Genomic DNA, 23,133 nt, shown 5'->3' with positions numbered 1-23,133 from the left:
TGGTTTATCAAAGATCAGGTGGTTGTAAAATGTTAGTTTCATTTCTTGGTTTTCAATTCGATTCCAAGTGTCTATGTCTCTGTTTTTGTGCCAGTACCATGCTGTCTTGAGCACTATGGCTTTGTAGTACAGACTAAAATCTGGTATGCTGATGCCCCCAGCTTTATTTTTGTTACAGAGAACTGCCTTAGCTATACGGGGTTTTTTCCGGTTCCATACAAAACGCAGAATCATTTTTTCCAAATCTTGAAAGTACGATGTTGGTATTTTGATAGGAATGGCATTGAATAGGTAGACTGCTTTGGGAAGTATAGACATTTTAACAATGTTGATTCTTCCAATCCATGAGCTTGGTATGTTCTTCCATTTGTTAATATCCTCTGCTATTTCCTTTCTGAGGATTTCATAGTTTTCTTTATAGAGGTCCTTCACCTCCTTCGTTAGGTATATTCCTAGGTATTTCATTTTCTTTGAGACTATGGTGAAGGGAGTTGTGTCCTTAATTAGCTTCTCATCTTGACTGTTATTGGTGTACACAAAGGCTACTGACTTGTGGACATTGATTTTATATCCTGAAACATTACTGTATTTTTTGATGACTTCTAGGAGTCTTGTGGTTGAGACTCCTAGAAGTCTCTAAGTATAAGATCATGTCGTCAGCAAAGAGGGAGAGTTTGACCTCCTCTGCTCCCATTTGGATTCCCTTGATTTCCTTGTCTTGCCTAATTGTATTGGCTAGAACTTCCAGCACTACGTTGAATAGTAAAGGTGACAGAGGACAACCTTGTCTGGTTCCAGTTCTAAGAGGAAAAGCTTTCAGTTTTACTCCATTCAGTAAAATATTGGCTGTGAGTTTGTCATAGATAGCTTCAATCAGTTTTAGAAATGTGCCACCTATGCCTATACTCTTCAGTGTTCTAATTAGAAAAGGATGCTGGATTTTATCAAATGCTTTTTCTGCATCTATTGAGAGGATCATGTGATCTTTATTTTTGCTTCTGTTAATATGGTGGATAACGTTTATGGACTTGCGTATGTTAAACCAGCCTTGCATCCCTGGGATGAAGCCTACTTGATCATGATGAATGACTTTTTTGATGATAAGCTGTAATCTATTGGCCAGGATTTTGTTGAGAATTTTTGCGTCTATGTTCATGAGTGAGATTGGTCTGAAATTCTCCTTTTTGTTTGGGTCTTTTCCTGGTTTTGGTATCAGGGTGATGTTTGCTTCATAGAATGTGTTGGAGAAGATTCCTTCTTCCTCAATTTTTTGGAATAATTTCTGCAGTACAGGAATAAGCTCTTCCTTGAAGGTTTGATAGAATTCTGGAGTGAAGCCATCTGGACCAGGGCATGTATTGGTTGGAAGCTTTTTTATTGTTTCTTTGATCTCAGTGCTTGAAATTGGTCTGTTCAGGAGCTCTATTTTTTCCTGGCTGAGTCTAGGGAGAGGGTGTGATTCCAAGTATTGATCCATTTCTTTCACATTGTCAAATTTCTGGGCATAGAGTTTCTGGTAGTATTCAGAGATGATCTCTTGTATCTCTGTGGGATCAGTTGTTATTTCCCCTTTATCATTTCTGATTGAGGTTACTAGAGATTTTACTTTTCTATTCCTCGTTAGTCTGGCCAATGGTTTATCTATTTTATTTATTTTTTCAAAAAACCAACTCCTTGTTTCATTAATTTTCTGAATGATTCTTTTGTTTTCAATTTCATTGATCTCTGATTTGATTTTGGAGATTTCTTTTCTTCTACTGAGTTTAGGCTTAGATTGTTCTTCTTTTTCCAATTCCATAAGATCTCTTGTGAGATTGTTGATGTGCTCTCTTTCTGTTTTTTGAATGTAGGCATCTAAAGCGATGAATTTTCCTCTCAAAACTGCTTTTGCAGTATCCCACAGGTTTTGATAGCTTGTGTCTTCATTGCTGTTATGCTCAAGGAAGTTAATGATTTCCTGTTTTATTTCTTCCTTCACCCATCTGTTATTCAACAGAAGATTGTTTAGTTTCCATGCCTTTGGGTGGGGTCAAGCATTTTTGTTAGAGTTGAGTTCCACCTTTAGTGCCTTATGGTCTGAGAAGATACAAGGTAAAATTTCAATTCTTTTGATTTTGTTGATATTTGTTTTGTGTCCCAGGATATGATCAATTTTGGAGAATGTTCCATGGGGTGATGAGAAGAATGTATATTCTTTATCTTTGGGATGGAGTGTTCTATATGCGTCTATCAAGCACAGTTGTTCTAGGGTCTCATTTAAGTCTCTTATATCCTTGTTTAATTTCTATTTAGAGGATCTGTCCAGCTCTGTAAGAGGAGTGTTAAGGTCCCCTGTTATTATGGTATTATCAGATATCATATTGCTCAGACTGAGTAAGGTCTGTTTCAAGAATCTGGGAGCATTTAAATTGGGTGCATAGATACTTAGAATTGAAATGTCTTCTTGTTGTATTTTTCCCTTGACCAATATAAAGTGACCATCTTTGTCTTTTTTGACTTTAGTTGCTTTAAATCCACATGTATCTGAAAATAAGATTGCAACTCCTCTTTTCTTCTGAATTCCATTTGCCTGAAAAATTGTCTTCCAACCCTTGACTCGGAGCTTTAATTTGTCTTTTGAAGCCAGGTGTGTTTCTTGCAGACAGCAAATGGATGGCTTGTGTTTTTTAATCCAGTCAACCAATCTATGTCTCTTCAGTGGGGAATTCAAGCCATTAACATTTACTGAGATAATTGATAAGTGTGGTAGTATTCTATTCGTCTTATTTGGTGAGAGTCCATTGCTTAGTTTTATCTTTTGCATCCGTGTGGAGGTTTGGTTCTGTCCTTTAATTTCTGAGTTCTTACTTTGCTGCTGATCCATTGTGGTGGTCAGTGTGCAGAACAGGTTGAAGTATTTCCTGTAGAGCTGGTCTTGTTGTGGCGAATTTCCTCAATGTTTGTATATCCGTAAATGATTTGATTTCTCCATCAATTTTGAAGCTTAGCTTAGCAGGGTACAGAATTCTGGTCTGGAAATTGTTCTGTTTAAGTAGATTAAAGGTAGATGACCATTGTCTTCTTGCTTGGAAAGTTTCATTAGAGAAGTCTGCGGTCACTCTGATGGATTTGCCCCTGTAGGTGAACTGGCGCTTACTCCTGGCAGCTTGCAGAATCTTTTCTTTTGTCTCGACTTTGGACAGGTTCATCACAATGTGTCTTGGAGAAGCTCGGTTAGAGTTGAGGCGACCTGGGGTCCGATAGCCCTCTGAAAGCAGTGTGTCAGAATCTTTAGTGATATTTGGGAAATTTTCCTTTATAATATTCTCTAGTATGGCTTCCATTCCTCTGGGGCATTCTTCTTCCCCTTCTGGAATTCCTATAACTCGTATGTTGGAACGCTTCACAAAGTCCCATAATTCTGACAGTGAACGTTCTGCTTTCTCTCTCTTCTTTTCTGCCTCTTTTACTATCTGAGTTATCTCAAAAACTTTGTCTTCTACCTCTGAAATTCTTTCTTCTGCATGGTCTAACCTGTTGCTGATACTTTCCATTGCATCTTTAAGTTCCCTGATTGACTGTTTCATTTCCTTCAGCTCTGCTATATCCTTTTTATATTCTTCATATTGTTCATCTCTGATTTGATTCTGTTTTTGGACTTCCTTTTGGTTATTTTCCACTTTATTAGCAGTTTCCTTCATTGTTTCCATCATTTCTTTCATTGTTTTCAACATGTGTATTCTAAATTCCCTTTCTGTCATTCCTAACATTTCTGTATAGGTGGAATCCTCTGCAGTAGCTACCTCATGGTCCCTTGGCGGGGTTGTTCTGGACTGGTTCTTCATGTTGCCTGGAGTTTTCTGCTGATTCTTCCTCATGGGTGATTTCTTTTATCTGTTTCCTTGCCCTAATTTTCCTTTCACTTCCTCTTGCTCTTTAAGTTCTTGTGCCTGTGGACTGCGGAGCCGCCGCGCTGCCCGGCTGGTTCATAGGTCCGTGCTGGAGGAGGCCCCGAAAATTTCTTAACACTGGTTAAGATCCCTCCCCCCCCCCCCCCCCGGGTCCGGCGCCTCCTCCACCTCCTCCTCCTCCTCCTCCCTCCTCTCGGCCGTGGCTCCTGCTCCTGCTCTACGTGGCGACCGCAGCAGCGACAGTTTCGGGAACGGCGGCGACAGTGGCGGTGCCTCTGGAACGCCTTTCTTTTCTTTTTTCACAGCAACCTCCAGCTCTTAGGCTTAGGAGATTCTCTTGCCTCACCCTCCCAAGTAGCTGGAACTACAGGAGCCCGTCACAATGTCCGGCTATTTGTGTTTTTTTAGTTGCAGTTTGGAGGGTCTGGGTTTGAACCTGTCACCCTCGGTATATGGGGCCGGCCCCCTACTGACAGAGCTACAGGCGCCGCCTCCCTTGCACACATCTTGATTCTGCTTTCTGAAACCCTACCCAACCTGAAGTCCTTCCTGAAGCTCCGTGTTCAGCTATGAAGACTTTCTTCCTCTGAAGACATAAAGTCCTGAAGTGGTGAATGATGATGTTTATCGTAATCTACTTTCTATTGCTTGGATTGCAGTATACATTTGATCTTCCTTGCCACATTATGAATTCTAGTTTAATTACCTCTTAAGTCCCACAAACTCTTCACATGATACTTTTCACAAAAGGCTCTCATTTAATGTTTGCCTAATCAATGAATTTTGGAAGGATAAGTGAAAATGATTCCTATGAAAAACGCATAGCAAGAAGGCTATGCTATGGCTCGGTGCCTATAGCTCAAGCGGCTAAGGCGCCAGTCACATACACCAGAGCTGGCGGGTTTGAATCCAGCCCGGGCCTGCCAAACGACGACAACTACAACCAAAAAATAGCTGGGTGTTGTGGCAGGTGCCTGTAGTCCCAGCTACTCGGGAGGCTGAGGCAAAAGAATCATTTAAGCCAGGAGTTGGAGGTTGCTGTGAGCTGTGATACCACGACACTCTACCCAGGGTGACATAGTGAGACTCTGTCTCCCCACCCCACCCCACCCCAAAAAAAAGAAAAAGAAAAAGAAAAGAATTTACCTGACCTCTCTAGGATAGAAACTGTAAGCCTGTACAAGTTGCTCACTACCCATATCAGATGCTTTGCCATCATTTCCACTCAACCCACTCTAAAATGTAACCGGTTAATCTTCCACTAAACCAAAGTAGCTCTTCTTTCTTTAGTTTCTATTGATTTTTCAGTCGCTCAGTTTCAAACCCAGGGCCATTTCTGACTCTTTTTGTTGCACTGTCTTCTCTAGGAGGCTGTAAGCATCCAAGTTCTGGATACAGGAAGTCCCCAAGTTACAAATGAGATAGGTTCTGTGGGTTTGTTCTTAAGTTGAATTAGAATGGAACGGCTATATTTACCAATTACCTGTCATAGCCTCCATTCATAAGTGCAAGTTGTACCTTGGGTCAGATGTTTGTAACTCAGAGACTGTCTGTACTTTATTTCTGCCAGGTTATGATAATTCCTCCTTTCCTCTTTTCTAGTCTCATGGGCATTGTTCCTATGCAAACCTTTATTATCTTTTTCTGCTGCATTTCACTAAATACCATCTATAGTCTCCCTACTGCTCAAACCCATTTCATTTTATGTTCTGCTGTCAGATTAACCTTCTAAAATGGAGGCTCAAATATGTCACTGCTTTAGGTATCAGGGTCCAGTGCTGGTATCAAGGTCTTCACAGCTGGGTTTTCTTTCAACCTCGTTTTATTTTTATTTTTTATTTTTGTAGAGATAGAGTCTCACTTTATCACCCTTGGTAGAGTGCCATGGCATCACAGCTCACAGTCACCTCCAACTCCTAGGCTTAGATGATTCTCTTGCCTCAGCCTCACAAGTAGCTGGGACTACAGGCACCCACCACAATGCCTGGCTTTTTTTGTTGTTGTTGTTGTTGTTGTTGCAGTTTGACCGGGGCCAGGTTTGAACCTGGTATATGGTGCCAGCGCCCTACCCACTGAGCCACAGGTGCTGCCCTCAACCTCTTTTTAGATGTGTCACTGTGATACAGTAAAAAATACTATTTGGTCTTCATCTCTTGATCCTAAAATCTCTGAAGTGGTAAGCATGTCTTTTGTACATTAATGAGATGATTGGTGGCTGGGGGTTCCCTGGGTAGCTTCGGAGTGGGGGCTGGTCACCAGAAAGACCAAGGTAGGGTTACAAGGTTGAAACTTAAGCTCCACTCCTGATGTCTAGGAGGGGAGAGGGGCTAAGAGATTGAATTCAATCACCAATGTGATCTAATCAATCAAGCCTATGTGATGAAACCCCCTAAAACACAAGGTTTGAAGAGTTAGTGAACTCACTGAGGTACTGGAAAGGTGCTAACCCAGAAAGGGAATAGGGGCTCCAGGCTGCCCCTACACACCTTGCCCTATACATCTCTTCCATCTGACTGTTTCTGAGTCTTACACTTTATCATAAACCGATAATATTAAATGAAGAGTTGTCCTGAGTTCTGTGAGTGATTCTAGCAAATTACTGAAATTGAGTAGGGGTCATGGGAACTCCTAATTTATAGCCAGTAGGTCGGAAATATAAGAGGCAACCTAGAACTTGTGACTAGCATCTAAAGTGGATGCAGCCCTTAACCCGTAGGGTTCGCATTAACTCTGCCGGGAAATAAGTGCCAGAATTGAAATAAACTGCAGGACAGAGAACTGGTTTCAGAGAACTGGAAAATGTTATTTGTGTTGGCAAAAACAGCATACATTTGGTGTCAGGAGCGCTTTGAGGAAAACAATTCAATCACACAGGACGCCTCTTCATGTACCTTTGTTCTAATTCCATACTCTGCCCTCCTCTGAACACAGCTCACACTCCCCTAGCTCCACTTCTTGACACACCTGTTTATATCAAATGATATATCAAACATACGTGGGGCTTGAGAAGCACCTGCACATTTTTCACTTACTGTTTCCCTAAGTATTTAATATCTTCAATATTGTGATTTTTAAAATTTTGCTTTCTAATTGGTCATTGCGTATGTAAGAAATGTATTTTAACTGTTTTTCCCCATCTTGCCAACTTGTAAGTTCTAGGAGCTTGCCTAAAGATTTCCTAAACTCTTTCAAATTTATGGCTTTATTGTCTATAAAGAAAGATACTTTCACGTCCTCCTTTCCAAAATGAATTTCTTTTTTTTTTTTTTCTTGCCTTCTCACACTGGCTTAAGCACAACCCTGGCCTTATTGCCTTATTTTCCATCTTCAGCAGAGTGTTCAGTCTTTAACCATTAAGTCTGATGTCAGCCGCAGATTTTCAATGGATGCCCTTTATCATGTTGAGGGGGTTTCTATTATTAGTTGCCACAAGTTTGTGTCATAAATAAGTACTGAATTTTGTCAAATGCTTCTTTTCTGTATCTGAGATGATCACATAGTTTTTCTCCTTTATTCTGTTAATGACACGTTACAGTAATTTTTTTCATAAGCATGGACATATGACTTTATTTTTTAGCTTTTAGCAATTTTAGGTTTACAGAGAAATTGAGCAGCTAGGACAGCGAGTTTTCTATATACCTTCCCACATCTCCACTCCTCACAGTTCCCTCGATTACCAGCATCCGTATTAGTGTGGTAGAACTGATGAACCAATACTGAGTCAATATTCATAACTAAACCCCACAGGTTATGTTAGGGTCCACTCTTGGAGCTGTATGGTTCTACTTATTTTGACAAATGCATGACATCATATATCTGCCATTACAGTATTTTTCAGAATATTTTCCACTATGGTTTACTTATTCATCTTTCTCTTTGCTGTCTGCTAAGTAAAGATAATAACAGTGGTAACAGTGCTCAAAAGCACAGACCCAGGGATGGATAAAAAGGATGTGAGACCTTTCCTGCATAGCATTTGGGTAGAAATAGTGATAACTCAACCCAATACTCAAAATGACACATCTCCCTTTCCTCCTAGTCAGCACTTCTACCTCAGAATATGTGTTAATGAATCATACAAAATCCATCCGCATATATGCACAGTACACACACTACAGTGAGGTGATTCTCATTCATTGTCATCATCACTTAATTAGACCTAATCTCAACAAGTGCCCAAATACAGACTACATCAAGAAATGTTCTTTAGCAAAACACAAACTAATGGTAAGAGAATCCAAGTTGGCGGTGAGGTCTATAAGGTTCAGAGGCACTTTCCCTTTTGGGTTAGGCAGGAGTGAAATGCACAGAGGGGATCATCAGATAGGATCTGGATATTCTTCTTCTTTTTTTTTTTTTTAAGAGACAGAGTCTCACTTTGTCGCCCTCGGTAGACTGCCGTGGTGTCACAGCTCACAGCAACCTCCAGCTCTGGGGCTTAGGCGATTCTCCTGCCTCAGCCTCCTGAGTAGCTGGGACTACGGGCGCCTGCCACAATGACCAGCTCTTTTTTTGTTGCAGTTTGGCCGGGGCCGGGTTCAAACCCATCAGCTTCAGTATATGGGGCTGGCGCCCTACTCACTGAGCCATAGACACCGCCCAGGATCTGGATATTCTTGAGAATGGATTGAAGGCAGCTGGATCTACCTGTTGCTGAACTCAAACACTAAGTTCTTAATTCTGGTTTTGAGTTTTTCACATTCAGAATCATCTATTGAGTCATTTTCCAAATCAGTTATGCCACTTTCTATAATTTCCAGTTCTCGCCAACATTTTTCAACCTACGTTTTATAAGTATTAATATATTGATTTTGAAGTCCATGTCTAATAATTCAAACATCTGAAGCCTCTGTGGGTCTATCTGTATTAATATTTTTTATTATTTCCATGCATGTTCATGTTACATTGTCTGGTCATAAACTTCTTTGTCTTGGTGTGTTGGACATTGTGTTTTTAAAACTGTGGAATCATTAAAGACTTAGGATTACAATCTCTTCTGCATAGAGGTACCTGCATTCTGGTGTCATTTTGATTTTTGTCCTCAAGATTTCCTGGATCCTGCAAATGACTTGGAATCACACAGCAATCCACGTGAAGGCTGATTTACATTTGTTTCACCTTCACACTCCACCCAAGGCTGAATCTCACTCTACTTTGCCAACCCAAAGCATAGGGTTACCAAGGACTCTACCCCTGACAGGACAGGAACTCCAACCCTTCTGTCCCTGTAAGCCCTACACAGTGGTCAGAAGCTGCTTCTTCCTGAATGGCAGATATCTAAACACAAGGTTCATCTCTTTTAATTTCCACCTCCTTTTGGATCTTGATCTAAGTAATTTCTCACCAAGTTGGTGTATCTCCAGTGCCTTCAAGCATAGGTTTTAAACATTTTGCCCAGTCCTAATTGTCCTCAGTGGCAAAAGTGATGCTAATTATCAAATTTGTCATTTCTGACTGCAGAAGTCACAATAAGAATGTTCATTTTATGAATTTGTGAACAAACAGCTTACCTCTTGTGGTCTTTAGTAATTGTTTTTATATTATATTGTGCATATACACAGGGGACCAGTTCCAGGACCCTCACATATACCAAAACCCATGCATACTCAAGTCTTGCAATGTGCCTTTTGTAACCTTCATATACGAAAAGTTGGCCTTCAGTATACATGGATTTCACATCCCATGACACTCTATTTCTGATCCATGTTTGGATAAAAAGTATGCATATAAATGGACCCAAGCAGTCCAAACCTGTGATGTTCAAGGTTCAACTGTATTCACTATCCCACCTCCATCAAAATGCTACAACTGGGTCTAATTCAGTTGTCCCCCACCCACAACAATTATTTGTTAAATTGAGTCAATCAATCTTCTCTGATGGTTTTGCAAAAATCCACTTATTTATGCCAAAATCTCATTTTTTTTTTTTTTTTTTGTTTTGAGACACAGTCTCACTATGTCATCCTCGGTAGAGTGCCATGGCGTCACAGCTCACAGCAACCTCAAATTCTTGGGCTTAAGCGATTCTCCTCCCTCAGCCTCCCAAGTAGCTGGGACTACAGGCGCCTGCCATAATGCCCAGCTACTTTTTGGTTGCAGTTGTCGTCATTTAGCTGGCCCAGGCTGGGCTCGAATCCGCCAGCTTCAGTGTATGTGGCTGGTGCCCTACTCACTGAACTACGGGCGCTGAGCTGAAAAAATCTCATTGTTTTAAGTAAATAAAATGTCATTCTTTTATAATGATCATTAAAAGCACCTTTCCCCTTCCCATTTTCTTTCAACACTTACATAGTATCTTTAAGGAAAGGCCTGTATCTACTTAGTGTCTTTTTTTTTTTCTTGAGTCTATTGTGTCATTTATTTGATTTCAAGATAATCTTTATGCTTTCCAGATGTCCCTTACTTTTTTTCTAATGTAGTCAATTAGCATTAATTTTATTTTGAAAATTCCATGACATTTCCTAGAACTAGAAATATGATACTTAGTAAGGCCAAGCCTGGGCACCATTAGCTATATGTACCCACTAGAAAGTAACCAGAACATTCCTGCACAAAGCAATGGTGATTTAAAAAAAAAAAAAAGTTTTGTGTGTCTTTTTCATTTCACTTCACTTTCCTTCACTAAGTAGCCATATGCTGAAATGCTCAGTATTCTACTGTCTTTTTCTGTGGGGAAATAATTAAATATATTACAAGACTGATAGTCCGTTCTGAAACTTCTAGGAACTAATAGCAAGGGAAGTAGGAACTAGATAAAGAGAACCCCTATCTTCCAGCGGCAGAGACATCATTTAAGTTGTACATTTTAGGGACAGCTACATCAGTTGCTCAGTGACAAGCTCCTGATCCCCCACACTTAGCCAGGATGCCACTGCCTGTACTTCCATATCTTTCCTCTTTCTTAACAGATCTCATACTATTTGTTCAGTGCATGCCTTCCTTACTGGAGTTGAAACTGTTAGTGCCAAGGATAATGCCTATGATGCTTTCAATAAATACAAAGCATGAAACGGCATTTTAGTCAGTTTTCATAATCCAAGAATGAAACCCCGGGGAAAGTAAGCCTTGCTTATTCTAGATTCCACACCATCACCCAACACATCTCAGATTCTAACCATACGGTGCATGTAGATAGCCTGTCCCAATCCCATCTCGGGAACCACAGCCACAGTCAGTATCATTGGCCAGGGGATGGTCAAGTTTCTCCTTCCTTTTGGTGATAAGTGTCTCTCTGATACTCAATAAAATGCTCACTGGTAACAAAATCAACCTTCAATTATTCAAGGGTTGATCATTCAGATCTCTACTTCTTATTTCCTCCACCGCTGGCCCTCTGACTATTCTCTAACTTCTGGGCTTCTCACTGGTAAACATGCCACCAAAGTTTGACAAGAGCAGTGGGAGACAACGCTAAGTAGGGGACACTGTGATGGACCAGGACCATATAAAATCAGTGGAAGGTTGGATCTTTACCTAAAAGAACTTTTCCAACAATATTAAGTGTTCTTGGTAGGGCACAGAAAGATAATTTGTCTGATCAATCAGTAATCACAGCAGTCAGGCTATTCTTCTATGATATTACCATTTTGTCCTTCTGTGTCCTAAGGTGGTGACAGTCCCACCACCTTAGAACACACTCTACCTGTGAGTTAGGACATGCTATTCCACCTCTTTGAGCCTCATTTCACCATCAACAAAACAGAAACAACTTGGGAGGATCAGAGCAGTCATTCTGAGAATGAAATAAAGCATAGAAATGCTTTGTAAACATAGAGTGACATTCTAATTTTATATTATTAATTGTTTATTCATGGTCTGGGTTTTAAATTAGAATGCTGTTCTTTTCCTTCTTAAGGCAACAAGTGTTCTAACTGGGCTATTGTGATGAATAAAATCCTGGATTTTTGCACACCATGCCAGTATATATGCCAAGTTCCATTTAGTGCTTACCTTGGGAGGTTTCCTTAATGATGGGAAAATGTTTTCCAGCAGCAGAGATACAGGTTGTCAACACAGCAGCCACACCAGAGGGACACAACGAAAGAGAAAAAACATAAAGTAAATTCAGCACCTTGATAACGTGATGTAAAAGATATTCTTCTCCATGAAGAAGTCATGAAATGATAAATGCCTACATTTTCTTAAAAAATACAGTATGCATAATGAATTTCTTTCCTGTTTTAATAGAATTGTCCAGATAGTCGTTCAGATTTTTTTTTCTTTTTTTTTATTGTTGGGGATTCATTGAAGGTACAATAAGCCAGTTACACTGATTGCAATTGTTAGGTAAAGTCCCTCTTGCAATCATGTCTTGCCCCCATAAAGTGTGACACACACCAAGGCCCCACCCACCTCCCTCCCTCCCTCTTTCTGCTCCCCCCCATAACTTTAATTGTCATTAATTGTCCTCATATCAAGATTGAGTACATAGGATTCATGCTTCTCCATTCTTGTGATGCTTTACTAAGAATAATGTCTTCCACTTCCATCCAGGTTAATACGAAGGATGTAAAGTCTCCATTTTTTTTAATGGCTGAATAGTATTCCATGGTATACATATACCACAGCTTGTTAATCCATTCCTGGGTTGGTGGGCATTTAGGCTGTTTCCACATTTTGGCGATTGTAAATTGAGCTGCAATAAACAGTCTAGTACAAGTGTCCTTATGATAAAAGGATTGGAAATCATTAACTTCCTTGAGCATAACAACAATGAAGACACAAGCTACCAAAACCTATGGGATACTGCAAAAGCAGTTTTGAGAGGAAAATTCATCGCTTTAGATGCCTACATTCGAAAAACAGAAAGAGAGCACATCAACAATCTCACAAGAGATCTTATGGAATTGGAAAAAGAAGAACAATCTAAGCCTAAACTCAGTAGAAGAAAAGAAATCTCCAAAATCAAATCAGAGATCAATGAAATTGAAAACAAAAGAATCATTCAGAAAATTAATGAAACAAGGAGTTGGTTTTTTGAAAAAATAAATAAAATAGATAAACCATTGGCCAGACTAACTAGAAATAGAAAAGTAAAATCTCTAGTAACCTCAATCAGAAACGATAAAGGGGAAATAACAACTGATCCCACAGAGATACAAGAGATCATCTCTGAATACTACCAGAAACTGTATGCCCAGAAATTTGACAATGTGAAAGAAATGGATCAATATTTGGAATCACACCCTCTCCCTAGACTTAGCCAGGAAGAAATAGACCTCCTGAACAGACCAATTTCAAGCACTGAGATCAAAGAAACAATAAAAAAGCTTCCAACTAAAAAATGCCCTGGTCCAGATGGCTTCACTCCAGAATTCTATCAAACCTTCAAGGAAGAGCTTATTCCTGTACTGCAGAAATTATTCCAAAAAACTGAGGAAGAAGGAATCTTCCCCAACACATTCTATGAAGCAAACATCACCCTGATACCTAAACCAGGAAAAGACCCAAACAAAAAGGAGTCGTTCAGATATTTTTAATGATTCTAAGAAATGCCAGTGGAAGAGTATCAAGATAAAGTTGCTATAATCACTATTGACTATTGAATGTGGTCAAATATTTTAAAATTAATTTTCATATTTAAATTTTTCTCAAATTGGTGTTAAAAGATATGCATATTTTCCTTTGATAAATACATATGTGCTAATTATATATAGGAGTTTTTCTCACTTAATACTATGGTTCCAGATTATGATCTTCACATATTTTAACCCTGAATAGAAAGTTAAAAGCAAGTTCTATCCTTACACACAACTAACCACACATGCGCTTTAAAAAAAATGTTTGTTTTTGTAAGCTAGTAACTCAAAAATCACTGAAACCATACCTGGAGAAAACTCCAAAAAGACAGTAGTTTTCAAGGCAACAAAATATTAGGTTGACTTGCTTTTTAATTACTTTTCTTGTGTATAAAATTAAGATGTTCAGCTATGATTTCTAAAGTATGTGATCCTATGAGAGCCGTTGGCCTTCCTGATGTAGTTATTATTGATCAACCTATGATATCATCAATCCATAAGCTATAAAATTTACTGTGAAAGAAAATGGGTGCGTTTCCCCATGGCCTTAATGCTTCTTCACATGGAATTAAATCATGAACCTAAAAAAATAGCTTTCTCAGAGCCAAGGGCATGGGAATCAAAAGGTACAGGCAAAAATAGCATGAAGCTGGCTTGGCACCTGCAGCACATGGTTATAGCACCAGCCACATGCATCAAGGGTGGCAGGTTTGAACCCAGCCCGGGCCAGCAAAACAACAACGACAACGGCACCACCACCAACAAAAATAGCCAGGTATTGTAGTGGGTGCCTGTAGTCCCAGCTACGTGGGAGGCTGAGGCAAGAGAATCATTTAAGCCCAAGAGTTTGAGGTTGCTGTGCGCTGTGATGCCATAGCACTCCATCCAGGGCAACACAGTGAGACTCCGTCTCAAAAAAAATAAATAAATTAAATTAAATTAAAAAAGTAGCATGAAGCCTTTTCTCCATCACTGGGTTCAACAGTCCTCACAGAGTCCTGAGGACTCTGAATAAAACCCAGAGCTCAGCAACAGGGAAAGAATGTCCATGGACTCCACAATCATGGGCACAATTCTACACTTTTGAGTGCAGGGAAAGAAAAATCATCACACTCCTACAATAATGAAGCTGAAACGTCATCTTTTGGAAATTCAATGAATTAGCTGAAAGGAAATGAGCCCTTATGCCTGATGTCGTTACCTCAAACAGCCACAGTGGGAATGCTATGTTTGTTTTCGGGTTTTAGAGGAGAACTTTGTCTAGAATAACTGGTATCTCTGGCTGCTATCAAGCAAGTCTCAACACACTTGTATGTCGACCCTTTAAAACAAGATAAACATTTATAGATGTTATAAATAAAATTGCACAAGTGTTTTTAATTTTAAGAAAGCCATAGATTTCCACTCTGTACATAAAGCTTGAGACTTTTGCCAAGAAATTTTCCTTAAGTGGAACACTACTCTGTAGAACGACAATGAAAAGTTTATGTGCTGCCGTTTTGACTAAGCCTTCTATTTTGCTTGATTTATTCTTTAAAAATCATTTAAATCATCGCTTTATTTAACAAAGGAAAAAGAAAGTCACAATAAGGCAATCATATGGACCAGATTAATAAAAAATAGAGTTTTCCCATTTAAGCTATGATGAGCCAAGTAACCCAGTGGGGGGTGGGACAGATGAACAAGACTCTCAGGGAGCTTTCTTACATGTGTCCTTTGCACCACAGCCACGTTACGATACAGCAGTCACCACCAGTGGTAAAGAACCAGGGCCAGTTTGTAGCCAGCAGTACCTTTACCTCCTAAGCTACCAATAATAAAATTATCCTTTATTCTTTCTTCATTGATATCCAATAATGCTTTCTTCATTCTTCTTAGAAAATCAATCCTATTTTAGCATTTTAAGTATTTGAAAATCTGTCTTTTTTACTGAGAAAGACAGCATATTGTATGGGAATACCAATATAATTCAGCTTCCTTCTTTTGTGTGTGTGTTTTTTTCTTTGAGACAGAGTCTCACTGTGTTGCCCTTGGTAGAGTGCCGTGGTGTCACAGCTCACAGCAACCTCAAACTCTTGGGCTTAAGTGATTCTCTTGCCTCAGCCTCCCAAGTAACTGGGACTAGAGGCGCCCGCCAAAATGCCCGGCTTTTTTTTTTTTTTTTTAGGCAGTTGTCACTGTTGTTTAGCTGGCCCAGGCAGAGTTCGAACCTGCCACCCTTGGAGTATGTGGCTGGCGTCATAACCACTGTGCTACGGGCACCGAGCCCCTTCCTTTGTGTTTTGTAGTAAAGACTGCTTGTTAAGAATGAACAGAGATTGGGCAGCAAGGAAAACGGGGAATGGCAAAGCTCTTCTGCTGCTACCCAAACTTAATTTACATTTAGTTTAGAACAAGAATCCTTGCTACAGAAGGAAAAGTAAGCCATGTAGTACAGCAGAACTCTACTTTATTAACTGGTAAATATTTCTGGAGGTGTGAATTAAGTGATGGGTTTCTGCCTAACCCAGATTCAGAAGCAAGGTCACTGCCATAATCCCCAGAGGCTATATGTTTTTATTAGTTGTGAAGAAAAACTTTTCCAATGTGAGTAATATTGATCTTATAACCAAATATAATATGCTATCCTCTTAAAAAAAAACTCACATGATATTACAAAGTAAAAATGAAAGATTTATATTCATAGATACATAAACCATCAAAATAACTTAATGGGAGGCCAACGGCTGAGATGGTTCCAATGCCCTGAGTTTTTACTAAACCAAACTTAAGCTCAGCTAATCAGGAATAGCCAACTGAACATTTACGGATATTACCAGGAACTTTCTTTTTTTTTTTTATTTTTTTACTTATTTTTTATTTTTTTGTAGAGACAGAGTCTCACTGTACCGCCCTGGGGTAGAGTGCCGTGGCGTCACACGGCTCACAGCAACCTCTAACTCTTGGGCTTCTGCGATTCTCTTGCCTCAGCCTCCCGAGCAGCTGGGACTACAGGCGCCCGCCACAACGCCCGGCTATTTTTTTTTTTTTTTTTGGTTGCAGTTTGGCCGGGGCTGGGTTTGAACCTGCCACCCTTGGTATATGGGGCCAGCGCCCTACTCACTGAGCCACAGGCGCCGCCCTATTACCAGGAACCTTCAACCAGGATAGTCCAAGTAAGGCAACTGCTCAAACTTTAACCAATCAAATAATTGTTCTGCTTCTAGGTCTCCCCTGTTAAAGCTTTCCCCTTACCTTCCTTTACTAGAGCCCCCAGACACTTTCAGTTTGGAGCTGCCCAAATCATGAATTGCTGTCTGTGCAGATAAACTCTTCACAATTAAATGTGCCAAAGTTTATCTGTTAATACGTAAAAGGATGAAATGTGGATGAATAGTAAAAGTTTCAGGTCAACATAATATCAAATATGTATCTTGAAAATTGTGGCTCTTTGTTAATTACATCAGTCAAAGACATGTCTCTTGGGCAGGTCCAGCCTATTGTTGAGGTAACTGCATGGCTCCATTACTGAAGAGTCAATGTTTCTGCTAAGCAGTGAAAGAAAAAGAATATCCCTTCAAACAGACCTAATGAACCAGACAGCCAGGCTTGATGGCTGACTCCTTAGAAAACAGTATTTCACTGACAGTTGCCTAAAGGTGTGTTTACTCCTGACCACTCTCTACTGCCCATTCTTTCCTTCATTCTCCAAAAAGACCTCATTTTTAATTATATGATCCTCTGTAAAAATCAGATTTTGTTGTGCACATTCCAAAGAAAAACACTGAACATAATTTGACACTTCAGAAGACAAATGGGTAATATTTCTAGTCTCAGGATTTGGAGAGAAAATAAGGAGGTGCATTTACTATCAGAATTACACAGATATCAGAAGAGATCAAACTTTCACTCTTCGCAGATGATATGATCGTATATCTGGAAAACACCAGGGATTCTACTACAAAACTTTTAGAAGTGATCAAGGAATACAGCAATGTCTCAGGCTACAAAATCAACACCCATAAATCTGTAGCCTTCATATATACCAATAACCAAGGTGAAAAAACAGTCATGGACTCCATTCCTTTCACAGTAGTGCCAAAGAAGATAAAATATTTGGGAGTATACCTAACAAAGGATGTGAAAGATCTCTACAAAGAGAACTATAAAACTTTAAGAGAAGAAATAGCTGAAGATGTTAACAGATGGAAAAACATACCATGCTCATGGCTGGGAAGAATCAACATTGTTAAAATGTCCATACTACCCAAAGCAATATATAATTTTAATGCAATTCCTATTAAAGCTCCATTGTCATATTTTAAAGATCTTGAAAAAATAATACTTTGTTTTATATGGAATCAGAAAAAACCTTGAATAGCCAAAACATTACTCGGCGATAAAAACAAAGCAGGAGGAATCACACTATCAGACCTGAGAGTGTACTATAAATCGATAGTGATCAAAACAGCATGGTATTGGCACAAAAGCAGAGAAGTAGATGTCTGGAACAGAATAGAGGACCAAGAGATGACTCCAGCTACTTACTGTTATTTGATCTTTGACAAGCCAATTAAAAACATTCAGTGGGGAAAAGACATGTCTCAAATGGTGAGACATGTCTTTTTAACAAATGGTGCTGGGTAAACTGGCTGGCAACCTGTAGAAGATTGAAACTGGACCCACACCTTTCACCATTAACTAAGATAGATTCTCATTGGATAAAAGATTTAAACTTAAGACATGAAACTATAAAAATACTTGAAGAAAGTCAGGGAAAACTCTTGAAGGAATCGGCCTGGGTGAATATTTTATGAGGAAGACTCCCCAGGCAATTGAAGCAGTATCAAAAATACACTACTGGGACCTAACCAAACTAAAAAGCTTCTGCACAGCCAAGAACATAGTAAGTAAAGCAAGCAGACGGCCCTCAGAACGGGAGTAAATATTTTCAGGTTATATCTCCGATAAAGGTCTAATAACCAGAATCCACAGAGAACCCAAATGTATTAGCAAGAAAAGAACATGTGATCCCATCTCAGGGTGGGAAAGGGACTTGAAGAGAAACTTCTGTAAAGAAGACAGATGCATGATCAACAAACACATGAAAAAAAGCTCATCATCCTTAATCATTAGAGAAATGCAAATCAAAACTACTTTGAGATATCACCTAACCCCAGTAAGAGTAGCCCACATAACAAAATCCCAAAACCAGAGATGTTGGCGTGGATGTGGAGAAAAGGGCACACTTCTACACTGCTGGTGGGAATGCACACTAATACGTTCCTTCTGGAAGGATATTTGGAGAATACTTAGAGACCTAAAAATAGTCCTGCCATTCGATCCTATAATTCCTTTACTAGGTTTATACCCAGAAGACCAAAAGTCACAATATAACAAAGACATCTGTACCAGAATGTTTATTGCAGCCCAATTCACAATCGCTAAGTCATGGAAGAAGCCCAAGTGTCCATTGACCCATGAATGGACTAGCAAATTGTGGTACATGTATACCATGGAATATTATGCAGCCTTAAAGAAAGACGGAGACTTTACCTCTTTCATGTTTACATGGATGGAGCTGGAACATATTCTTCTTATCAAAGTATCTCAGGAATGGAAGAAAAGGTATCCAATGTACTCAGCTCTACTATGAAGCTAAATTATAGCTTTCATATGAAGGCTATAACCCAATTATAGCACAAGACTATGGGGAAAGGGCCAAGGAAGGGGGAGGGAGGGGGGAGGTTTTGGTGGAGGGAGGGCAACGGGTAGGCCACATCTATGGTGCATCTTAGAATGGGTACAGGCGAAACTTACTAAATGCAGAATACAAATGCCTACATATAGTAACTAAGAAAATGCCATGAAGGCTACATTGAACAGTTTGATGAGAATATTTCAGATTGTATATGAAACCCACACATTGTACCCCTTGATTGCACTAATGTACACAGCTATGACTTAATAATAAAAATAAATAAATAAATAAATCAAAGAATTACACGGATAGTAATCCTGTCTTTGGCAAAACACTAAAGCTCCTCTTCCCTCCCAGGACAAGCAGATCGATTTCTTCTTGGTCATGGACATGGCACCGTGTGCTCTCACCACACAACTCATGCGGTTTAGATGCCTTTATCCCACTTTGTGTCCTCACTGTGCCCGATCACATCCGCCCACTCTTCAAGGCCTCGTTCAAGGCTCATCTCTCTCAGTTCCAACTTCATCTTCACTTCCTCTAATATCCCAGGATTTCTATAGTCAACAAAACAGCTTGGCACATATTGGTACACATAAGAGTTCTACAGGCTCCAGCAACATATTTGAGCCTCATGTAGCTTTAAGATTTAAACCTCTGTGAGAACAGAGGCCAGACCACAGGCTACTTTCATAATCCCTGTCCCCAATCTCCCCTACTCATGTAGAGCAGAGCACATTATCAGAACTTAGAAATAATTTTTTACATTAGCAAGTTAAACATAATCCAGATGTGAGGATTTACTTAAATCACCACCACAATCCCACAATGTGGGGTAAAGAGTGCCTGAATTTAATAGCAATGAAGACTTCGGGGATTGTCAGAAAAATGTAAAATATTTCTGATGACTTATTTAAAAATAAATATTTCTCTCGACCAGCATTTCACACAGCAGAAATTCAATGGGATGTTAACAAAGGTCAAGCCCTAAAAAGCTTCTGACGTCACCTAACAACACTTGAGAAATTCTGCTGAACATAGTTAAAATATGGGTTTCTTTATGGCTGTGCTTTTTAGAGGCTTTAATATGCTGATATGTTATTATCTTATTGCATATTCAATGCAGCATTTCAACAGCAGCATGTCCCAAAATTATCTGATCAAAGAATTTTTTTGAAAGGAACATGATGGAACATATTTTGGGGAAAACATATTACTGATTTTGATTTAAAAAAGTGTTTTCAAGGATGCAATGGATTTCAACAAATCTAGCAGCTTAGTAATCTCACATACTGACACTGATAATATGGCTAGAACCTGACACGAATATGTAAAGGTTGCTATTAAAAATGTATATAATTGTAAGAGAAAAAGACGTTTAAAGTAATTTGGAAGATGTATCTGTGTAAATGCTATAAAAGCTAAGAAATAAAATAACACAAGAATTCATAGAAGAGAGAGATCGAAACTGAATGTAAGCTTGGGGACTTGATGGTTTGAGGGAGAGAGGAGGTGAAAAGGGTCTTTGGGGACAGGGAAGGCTCTGACAGGCAGAGATGGGGACCATTTCTAACAGAAGTGACAGTGTTAGCAAAATGCTTAAGTGAAAATAGTTGTAATGTCTTGGCAAGTGTTTAGTTAGATGAGACGACAGAGTATAAACATGGGGACACTAGGAAATGAGGAGAAAGATCAGCTGGATTTATATTAGAGCAGATATTGAAATGGGGAGCCAGTACTTAATTTACTAGATAGTACAGACCTGGAAAGTTTAACAAGAAAATGAGCAAAATAAAGAAAGCAGAATAAAAGTCTAATTACAACAACCACAAAAACCCTAAATGGCTGAAGTTCTTTCACACCGAAAAACTTCTAGGTCAAGGAGTCCTTTGGTCACTGTCTACAGACTTTTGACTACAGTTAGCTACTCAAAAGTCGGATGGCCAAAGATCCTCATATACAATGCCCTAACCCAGTCCAAAGATGTGCATGATCACAGAAGCATCTCCTGAAACAAATTTCTCTTTTATTGATTAGCTATATTATTGATTAATTGTCAGAAATCGTTACAATTTAGACCTGAAAGATATACAGCTAAAGGATATCTTCCTCCTAGAAATTAGTCTAAGGATGTGTACTTCATTATGAAGCCCCTGATCATCAAGTCCAACTTGCAGAACCAAACACCAGGTCACCTCAATCTTCCCAGTACTCTCTACAATCCATATTGCAAGTGCTTTGAGGGAATATTTAGAGGAATAAGGCCTGGTCTCAGGCCTCCAGAAGCTTAAAACCATGTGAGAGAGACAGATACATACCTGAATAATGTTAAATGGACTGTGATGAGTAGTCACAGTTCCATTTCTGTCAGAACAGAAAGAGGAACAAAGAGCTAAGTCCAGTCAACAATATTAAAACCCATTGTTTGCCACTTCGCTAAATTAGACTTGTCTTTTAGGCAACAATAAGCTGAATTTTCACACATGTATCACAACACAATATGTAAAAGCCAGTGGGGGCAGAGAGATGTCATGAGAAAAGATGTTTCCCAGAGGAGAAAAGCCCCAAGCAGAATCAAGAAGGACTGAATAGGAACTGATCAAGCTGACAAACCAAAGAAATGGCATCCCCATAGGGGGAATTGTGCAAAAAGCAGTAGAGAACACACCACGTGAGGGCCATAGACTTGTTCTGCAGCTGAGCTCACCAGTTTGGCTCTAGAGGCAGAGAAGGTAGGACCTGGGGTGATGGTATAGCATGGAGGTTTGGTAGGGCATGTGGGAACCATTTTCAACCAGGACTTACTAACTATAGTCCTGGGATAAGTTTATATACTCGTGTATCAACAATTTAACATACACCTACATTTAAAATACATAATAAGCACTTCTATAAATCATAAAAAGTAGGAATTACATGAACACTTTGAAGAGCCTATCTTCAAAGAGAAATCTATCACAAGAAGAATGCAAATGCTAAAAACATTCAGACAAATACTGGTTTGAAAACATTCAAAAAAAGAGTCAGCAGATTATAAAACTTATAGGATGAGAACTGGGAGAGGTGGCTCACTCCTGTAATCCTAGCACTCTGGGAGGCCAAGGCAGGTGGATTGCTTGAGCTCACGAGTTTGAGACCAGCCTGAGTCAGAACAAAACCCCATCTCTAAAAAAATAGCGAAGTGTTATGGCAGGTGCCTGTAGTCCCAGCTACTTGGAGGCTGAGGCAAGAGGATTGCTTGAGCCCAGAAGTTTGAGGTTGCTGTGAGCTATGACGCCATGGCACTCTACCCACTGGGACAAAGTGAGACTTTGCTTCCAAAAAAAAAAAAGAAAGATATTACAGCACAATTGTCTGAACATATGAAGAAGCTAATTGTTTCATGAGAAATGTTACTAATCGACATAGGTTTGACACCAGTACAGCTGGTTTGTTTTAAAAAAGTATAGGATAGAACATCTAGAATCTACTAAACTTCAGATAAATGCTTAATGTCATCTTTTTTTTTTTTTTACATTTTTCATAGTTGAAGATCCTCACAGCTTTATTTAATTAGAATTGTCTCCTAACCCCGTAAGTCCTTAGAGACTTTGATCTCACCATCTATGGTTTTTGCTATGTGTTGCTTTTCAAGAACACAATTCCTGCAGTTACCAAGAGGTTGCTACGAGGAGAAGGTTAAGTCAGAAGAGGATGACAGACAGGGAGAATATAGCAGAGGTAAGAAACTCGTGGTCTGGATAAAGTTAAGAGCAAAGATGCTGAGGTGGTGAATAAGGTAAGATGCTACAGTCAGGGTATGAGGTGTAACATTTCCAAGACAGCACATTTCAGGGTGGTAAACTACTCTGGTCATATAGCGTGTCTGTGAAATGAAACCGATGATCCTTCCTTTAATCAACAGGTAACACTTACTGAGTTCTAAGTGTCAGATGAGTTTCTGTTAGTTCTACCTCACTTAACTCATTTAAACATACTTGGTGACCCTATAAAATTCTCCTTATTATCATTTTACAGATGAAAAATACTAAGGCAAAGGAATGGT

General features: G+C 39.4%; 1 protein-coding gene across 6 annotated transcripts in view; it reads right to left on the bottom strand.

Annotated features, from left to right (window-relative positions):
* Positions 1 to 23,133, bottom strand: part of KIF13A (kinesin family member 13A) — a 234,457-nt gene that overhangs the window by 134,685 nt on the left and 76,639 nt on the right. For all 6 annotated transcript variants that reach the window (XM_053603550.1, XM_053603551.1, XM_053603552.1 and 3 more), the window contains exon 3: positions 11,841 to 11,853. In XM_053603550.1, the coding sequence (XP_053459525.1) occupies positions 11,841 to 11,853 (13 nt within the window). The remainder of the gene's footprint in view (positions 1 to 11,840; positions 11,854 to 23,133) is intronic.

Source organism: Nycticebus coucang, chromosome 9 (assembly GCF_027406575.1).
Source record: "Nycticebus coucang isolate mNycCou1 chromosome 9, mNycCou1.pri, whole genome shotgun sequence".
Taxonomy (NCBI): Eukaryota; Metazoa; Chordata; class Mammalia; order Primates; family Lorisidae; genus Nycticebus; species Nycticebus coucang.
The sequence above is the reverse complement of the archived record's forward strand: the minus strand, read 5'-3'. Positions and strand labels throughout refer to the sequence as shown.